This window comes from Panulirus ornatus, chromosome 43 (assembly GCF_036320965.1).
Source record: "Panulirus ornatus isolate Po-2019 chromosome 43, ASM3632096v1, whole genome shotgun sequence".
NCBI classification, from domain to species: domain Eukaryota; kingdom Metazoa; phylum Arthropoda; class Malacostraca; order Decapoda; family Palinuridae; genus Panulirus; species Panulirus ornatus.
In genome coordinates, this window is record NC_092266.1 from 16,545,036 (window position 1) to 16,553,256 (window position 8,221).

At 51.5% G+C, this 8,221-nt stretch overlaps 1 protein-coding gene across 2 annotated transcripts in view; it reads left to right on the top strand.

Annotated features, from left to right (window-relative positions):
* LOC139762345 (tyrosine-protein kinase transmembrane receptor Ror2-like) overlaps positions 1-8,221 on the top strand; it is a 422,639-nt gene that overhangs the window by 247,254 nt on the left and 167,164 nt on the right. For both annotated transcript variants that reach the window (XM_071687040.1, XM_071687041.1), the window contains exon 4: positions 5,390-5,530. In XM_071687040.1, coding sequence (XP_071543141.1) covers positions 5,390-5,530 — 141 coding nt within the window. The remainder of the gene's footprint in view (positions 1-5,389; positions 5,531-8,221) is intronic.

An 8,221-nucleotide genomic window follows, 5' to 3' on the forward strand; every position in this document is an offset into this window, starting at 1 on the left:
CTTTTATGGTGAAATTTGCTTCCGTGTGCGTATAAATTCGATTATCTTTTTTCCTGCAGTTCAGTTAGGTTTTCCGCCCGTTGCCTCCCGGGGGCCAGTACAGGAGACAATAGTCTGCTGGCGGTATTCCATCAGTGTGTTGACTCAGAACCCTGGAAGGGCAGGGGACGTCAGCCGGAGGGGTACCGATGGCGGTAGGGAGGAGAAGGAGGAGGAGGGAGAGGCGATTTGCGGGTCGGTTGGTCTCCGTGAAATCGCAATCGCTCGCGACCAGTGTTGTTGGGAAGGGCCCAGGTTAGGGGGGAGGAGGAGGAGTCCGCCGCGTCCACAGCACAGCACACGCGATCCCTTCATTATTCTCCGTCGTAGAAACGCACGTCCGCCTCTTCTGTTCGTGTTCGGGTCTCCCTTGTTGCTGCCATACGTTTTGTCAGGGTATACCCGCGGGACACGAACGCGATGACGGTGTACAGTGCGCATTCGAACAGCCAGGCGAGTCCTCCTATGATAAAAAGGTGGAATTTCTATAGACACATCACATGGTTGATGTACGAGGACAGCGAAGGTGAAGGCTCAGCCCCTCCAGCGCGAGCAGCCAGCCCAGCCGACGGTCTTAGCATCTCCTAGCAGCAAGAGATGACCTGTCCCCCTCCCCTCTCCACCCAGCGCCCAGCACTAGCTCAGAGTGGCACCCAAGACCCCACCTCACCCTCCCTCGAGGGAAGCAGCCAACAGTTGTACCCCGATAGCCATCCAGCATATCCATCCTAGCAGGCCACCCAGCAACCTCAAGGTGTAGCCTCTGTAAACCGTCTTCTCCTGGCAAGCCACCTTCCACCCATCTCAGATCTCAGTTAGAGTCCTCCTTCTTTCCTTCCTTCCCTCCTTTCGTCCTTCCTTCCTTCCTCCCTTCTTCCCTCCCTCCCTTCCCCAGCAAGTTCCCCTGGCGTCAGTGGGCAAGAAGCATCATGCCTTCCCCCAGCCTGGCCTGCCACCCTCACCTAGCATACCAGGCAGGTATCATCGGACGGGACGGGGAGTGAGGGAATGTGTACAATACACGCTACTAACCCTCCCATTGTTGTTCCTTCTCCCAGGAGCCTCACCCCTGCTCACAGACCCCCAGCAGCGGTAGGCAGTGCCGGTGGTGCGGAGGGTGAGGGATGATCCTGGGGCGGTATGGAGGCTGGGGATGACTGGGGAGTGGATGATTTTGGGGTGGTGTGGAGGCTTGGGAGAAGATGAGCCTAGGGTGGGTGTGAAGGCTGGGGAGGAGATGAGCCTGGGGTGGTGTGGAGGCTGGGGAGAAGATGAGGGTAGGGTGGTGTCAAGGCTTGTGAGGAGATGAGCCTGGGTTGGTGTGGAGGCTGGGGAGGAGATGAGCCTGAGGTGGTGTGGAGGCTGGGGAGAAGATGAGGGTAGGGTGGTGTCAAGGCTTGTGAGGAGATGAGCCTGGGTTGGTGTGGAGGCTGGGGAGGAGATGAGCCTGAGGTGGTGTGGAGGCTGGGGAGAAGATGAGGGTAGGGTGGTGTCAAGGCTTGGGAGGAGATGAGCCTGGGTTGGTGTGGAGGCTGGGGAGGAGATGAGCCTGAGGTGGTGTGGAGGCTGGGGAGAAGATGAGGGTAGGGTGGTGTCAAGGCTTGTGAGATGAGCCTGGGTTGGTGTGGAGGCTGGGGAGGAGATGAGCCTGAGGTGGTGTGGAGGCTGGGGAGAAGATGAGGGTAGGGTGGTGTCAAGGCTTGGGAGGAGATGAGCATGGGGTGGTGTGGAGGCTGGGGAGGAGATGAGCCTGGGTTGGTGTGGAGGCTTGGGAGGAGGTGAGCTTGGGGTGATGTGGAGGCTGGGGAGGAGGTGAGCTTGGGGTGATGTGGAGGCTGGGAGGAGGTGAGCTTGGGGTGATGTGGAGGCTGGGGAGGAGGTGAACTTGGGGTGATGTGGAGGCTGGGAGGAGGTGAGCCTGGGGTGGTGTGGAGGCCGGGAATGTTACAGGACAAAAGTTATGTTGACTTTGTGGTAGGAAGGAGAGGGGGGAAGTTTTATCTTGTATCCTCCTTCTGTTACTTGAAGTACTTATGATGAGACTTTGCTATACCGGGCAGGGCTAACGCGTACCGCTCACCGTTCACCTCGTGTGCCAGACACACCTTCTGCTCCTAACCAAACCCAACGTCGCTCAGCCTCGCTTAATAGCTTTGAGCAGCGGTGTTGGCTTTGTGGTAGAGAGTGATTACTTACATGGAGATTTTGCCGAAACGCAAGGCTAGCGCGTAGCGCTCACCGCAGGAAAATTTAGAATTACGGAAAAGGAAGAGAATGAGTTATATGTTGTCAAGGGTGAGTAGAGACTGTATGATTGTGTAATGTGAGCCAACAGCCTACGTATTGGTGAGACTGAGAGATACAAACAGCTACCTGGGCCTGAAGAGTGACACTCGACAGCCACTGGCAGCTCATGTCATACACCTCCCCTAGCGGTGGCCGCCCACTGCTTACACGAGAGAGAGAGAGAGAGAGAGAGAGAGAGAGAGAGAGAGAGAGAGAGAGAGAGAGAGAGTGTTAGTTGTATTTTTTAATGATGTTTTAGGAGAGGGGAGGAGAGTGGATCGTGGTCATAGAATAACCCCTTCACGAGACCGCTGTAACCCTCAGCATGATGATGGCCTGTGAACACACCTGTTGGTGTGGTATGAAAACCATCCCCGTCCTTCCCCCCTCCCCCCCCCCCTCCCTTGTGATCCACCAGGCTGTTGGTATACGTTAGAGTCCCCCCACGCCCCGTGATCCACCAGGCTGTTGGTATACGTTAGAGCTCCCCGCGCCCTTCTCCCCCCACGCCCCCGTGATCCACCAGGTTGTTGGTATACGTTAGAGCTCTCCGCCCCCCCCCCCCCCCCCCAACGCCCCGAGATCCACCAGGCTGTTGGTATACGTTAGAGTTTTCCGCGCCCTTCCCCCCACGCCCCCGTGATCCACCAGGCTGTTGGTATACGTTAGAGTTCTCCGCGCCCTTCCCCCCACGCCCCCGTGATCCACCAGGCTGTTGGTATACGTTAGAGTTCTCCGCGCCCTTCCCCCCACTCCGCGTGATCTACCAGGCTGTTCCTATTGTGTTCACTGAGGCTGGGTCCGTGACGGCCGCACTGTATTAAAGTGATGACGATGCTGCAGGCCTATTGTACCCAGGCTGTGGGGGACCGGAGACTCCCCTTATCTACACTGTCCCCCGTGGTCTTTCTTTTCTCCCTTCCTCCCTTATTATTCCTCCTCCTCCTCCTCCTCCTCCCTCTTTTCTTTCCCTCTATCCCTTATTATCGTAGTCGCTTCTGTTCTTCTGTTCTCTCCTACCCTTATCGTATGTGGCTGTTGGCGTGGTATGTGTGCCGTGATTGTCGATGGCTTTGGATGGCATGGGCCTCTTCCAGTGTTTCCGGGCCGGTAATTTTGTTATTACTGAACACTCTCCTGATGATGTTTCGAGCCCCAGTTATTGTTATTGACTCACTCCCTGATTATGTTTCTGCTCCTCTCCTTATTAAACAGCCTGTTTAATTTGATGATTGTCCTCCTCTCTTAAGTTCCAGACCCCTTAGTGTTGATGCTGACACTCTTCCCACCAATGTGATATGGGTCGTATTGAACTGGACTTTCGCATTCTCTTGATCCTTTATATTCCGGACCTGTAGTGTTGTTACTGACACTCTCACCTTATAGTATGTTCTTGCTCCGACCCGTGGTGTACGTACATTCGTCTTTCTGAAGGCCTATTTGTCACAGTTCTGGTGCCGCGTTAAAGTCCATTTCCACTCCCTCCTTTTACTGAGTTCATGTTGAGAGTCAGCCACAAAACTATACATCACTCGTGGCTGTGTCAGCCTCCGTAAGGCCGTGGTAGCCGGACGCGCCTTCCAGGGTTCGACTCTGACCCATAGCGTATGTATGTACACACAGCACAAAAACAATCTTCACAGTTTGAAAGCGACATAATCTGACATAAGGACGAAAACGAAAGAAAAAAAAAAGGTATCAGAGCATACCAACCTCTTCGTGTTAACAGGTGATGATTCTGAGACATGTCGTTCACTGGTGTGAAGATTATTTTTGTGCTGTGTTTACATACATGCGAGTGATAGACTTCTGCTGTTGTTTGTTGTTTGCGCTCTCTGTTTAAGATCTGAACTTTCAGTAATTTTACCAATACTTTCCCCCAGTTGTTCTGGTACTGGACTCGCTCAACAGATGTTCGTTTCCATCTCCTCCTCCTCCTCCTCCTCCTCAGCTTCCTTTATGTTCGTCATGTTTGGTATAGGAATATGATTCATTTGTTTTTTTTTAATTTGCTTTTTGGCATCTTCCTACAACATATGATGTCAGGTGGGCGTTTTGTCTTAACTCCATTGAACACGACGGCACAGTCACCAGGTATGATGGTCGGGTCAGACCAGGGTCGCATTGTAGTGGTCAAGGGGTAGATGTATTACTATATATTGTTCTCGGTCTGTTAAAACAGGTTGATATAATGAAGCTTTGTGGCTGTATATTCCAAGATAATTAATTTCCAATGTTTTTAACATTAATGTTTATTTATTTCCTCGCTGTCTTTATACTATGGTATTGTTTAATTATTTTTATCGCGCCTTTACAGTATTGATAGACGACTATTTGCCCAGTTATTTTTTCCCCCCTGTTTACAGATATCGTATGATTGTTCTTGACATTTATCAGCGCTCAGAGTTTGATTAATTATTTGCGTGTCTTGCCCAGTTGCGGCGTAATGACTCATGGCGTCAGGGAGACACAAAGGCGACCAGTAACTACCTGAGATGTGACTATGGTCATTTCAGAACCTCGATATTGGTAGTTCGGCCTCGTAGAAGGTGTGTGTGTGTGTGTGTGTGTGTGTGTGTGTCAGTGTCCACTACTGCTGCTGCACTGGCGACGTGTAACTTCGGTTGGATTTTTGATCTGTTGTTATATTCATTTTTTAGGTTTTATGTTTTGCCGATGCTCCTTCACGATGTCTTCGGCTTATGTCTGTGTGATGTGGTGGGTAAAGCCGCTTCGACCGCATTTTGACTAATTCGTGCGATGTTTTTTTAAGATTTTCTTTTTTTTTATTTCAAATGTTTCGTCTGTTTTATTAGTTATGTTTTGGATGTATTTTTTTGTGCCGAATGATATATTTCTCTGAGGCGGTGCCTTGACAGAAACACATCAGAATTGTTGGGTTGGTGCTTAAAGGCGATGTAGACCCCTTGACTGTTGCTTTGCAGGTGGGGGCGTGTTGATGGTGGTGATGATGGTGATGTTGGGTTTGTGAAGGTGAGCGTTGGAGGTGAGCGTTGGAGGAGGTGATTCAGTAACGTCTTTTTCTCTCTCTCTTTCCTGACAGAAGTGAAGTTCCTTCAGATGCCCAGCAACATGACGGTGCTGCTGGGCGACCCGTTCAAGCTCAAGTGTCGTGCCACGGGCGTCCCACCACCCAAGCTGATCTGGCACTCCAAGAGGACGGGCCGCATCCGTACTGACCAAGGTATGTACTGGCTCCGGGACGGGCTGCATCCTCTCTGACCATGTTATGTGCTGGACCGGGGACGGGGCACTGGTTTGGGAAGACGTGGCGTCAAGAGCGAGGGTCGAAGTGAATGATTATTAACTGCTTATGACAACCAGATGTGATATTTACGTGACGGTGATGGTAAGGTCGGCTTATACAGTAAACGGAAGTTCCACACATTTCCAAGTTTGATTTCTGACATTTCTGTACATAGACATCTGTTGGCACCAGAGCAGTATATTATACCCAGGGTAGAATGATAGATGCAGCTTATTATATATATTTATATATGCATGTATATACGTGTGTGTGTGTGTGTGTGTGTGTGTGTTTGTCAATTGATTGAATTGCACTTCCCATTGTACTAAGAGAATCGTGGTCTAACAATGTTGAAAGATATACCGGTCTTTCGCTAATTATTCACAATAAAGTCTACATAAACATGAGTGCGATATCAAGAGATGTAGTGGGTAGCGGGTGGTGCTTGAGGTAGTGGGTGGTGGTGGCCCGGGGTCAAACACAGACCTGCCTCACCAAACGTCAAGCAGACATAATGTACGTCGCTGGTCCCAGTGTTGGGATGTGAAGAGCAGCCTCCAGACGGCCAGCATAGACGCCTGCCAAACCTACGCTGATGGATGGACGACAGACCTCACACCGAACGCACGGGTGAAGAGCCTCACGAACGCTCCCGACTTGCTGCATTAAGACGTCGCGTGGTGGTAGGAGGTTTACCGTACAGGTGAGGGGGATCATGTGAAGGTGGGCTACAAGGGACAGTTGACGACGAGGGACGAGAACCTCAACACCGTTGGGTTGCAGCGTACCGTCCGAGGAGGGAGTGGAGGTATTGGTTGACGGGCGGGCAGTGTTAGTCAGAGTGAGGGCAACAGGAGGAGGGGATAAGTTATGTGTGGGTCTGCAGGAGGACGTGAGGCGGCAAGTGTTGCCGGGATCGCGGAGGGGGAGACGCACGCCCCACGGTCATGTGCCGTAGTCACGCTGACGGGGATTACTGCTCTATACCTCCACTCACTCACTCACTATCTCTTTCTCTCGCACGGGAGGTGGTAGGCAGCCGCCAGCCAGAGAGGTATGTTACTGGCGATACCTTCAAGGGTACTGGGAGGGTTAGTGATGGCTGCGCAGTAAGCCAGTGGTTCAGTGCCTCTCAAGTGCCACTCCCCTGGCCCAGGTGGCTTTCTCTCCTATCTGCTTCATCCACATGGGGGCTGCTGGCTTTCAGGCCACAAACATACCATATCTCCATCTCATACATAACACACACACACACACACACACACACATTATATATATATATATATATATATATATATATATATATATATATATATATATATATATATATAGATAGATAGATAGATAGATAGATTGGTAGATAGATCCTGCCCAAGGAGTCCCTTCTATCTTTATGAGTCTCGAGCAGCACTCAGGAACCTGGCCACGTCCACCGGTCGGGAACATAGGTGTCATAAAGTGTAGTGATGTGTTGTGTGTGTGTGTGTGTGTGTGTGTGTGTGTGTGTAGTATACGGAGGACAGTTGAGTGGCGGGTGTCGTCGTTATGGTAGCATGTAGTGTGGTAAGAAGTACAGAAGGACGTCACAGATGGTATAAAGAACCGAAGAGAGAAGTTTATTTTGTGAGATTGTTTGAATTCAGGGGAGGAGGCCCGTGGTATAAGCAAGGCAAGTGGCAGCCTCTGAGGAAAGTATGTAGCGAGGCTTCGGGTTAGGTGAGGGTTCGTTGGAGGAGCAGTGCGGGCGGGGCGGCCCCTCCTTCTTAATAATGGAGACCAGGGAACTGAGGCTCTGGGGGCAAAACACAACTGCTTGGACAGGATGGTCGCCCGACGAAAATATCTTGCCAGGACGTGTATGGCAAGAGGTCAGAAGGCAGAGCAGTGGACTGCGTGGTAATAAGGCAAGGAGGCCAGTAGACTCCCGTTTTAAAACAATGAGGCCAGTGGACTGCGTGTGAACCTGGTAGGGAAGAGTACCAGTAGGAGTACCGAGGTATTGGGAACTGTGTGAGGAAGGATTGAGATGTGGAGGTAAGGAGGGAGAGGCGCGCGTATGTGTGTGTGGAGTTACTCTCCCATCGATAACAGTTGCGTGTGAGTTCTTGTTCTTCGAGAACGTTTTGTGAGTTCACGTCCTACGAGTAGAGAGGAGGAGAGATGGCGCGTGTTGACCGACCGTGAGAGAGTTCACAACACGGGAATAAACACGGGTGAGTCTAGGAAGACGTGCATCTTGCTCGGCGAAGCCGTCGTCGGGACTACATCAGAGACGGATGTTGAATGGTGATCCATGACGCAGGCAGACGTGAATGAGATGGATAAAGACTTTTATTCTCCGCGAACACAGTTGTCCTGGTTCGAATCCGCCAGGCTCTCATGATGCCCAAGGGTCGGACTCTCATGGTCAAGGACACAAATTAAGTCTCGTCTCTTGGGTCGAGCACACGAAGCTACCTGCTCTGTTGCCATCGTGCTGTGGCTGGCGGGCGGGCGTGTGTACACTGCCAGTGACGACAAGCGTGTGTGTGTGTGGTGTGTGGGTTGGTGAGTCAGGTGGCAGGTATGTTAGTCAAGCGGCAGGTGTGTGTGATCAGTTGGCAGGTATGTTGGTCAAGTGGCTAGGTG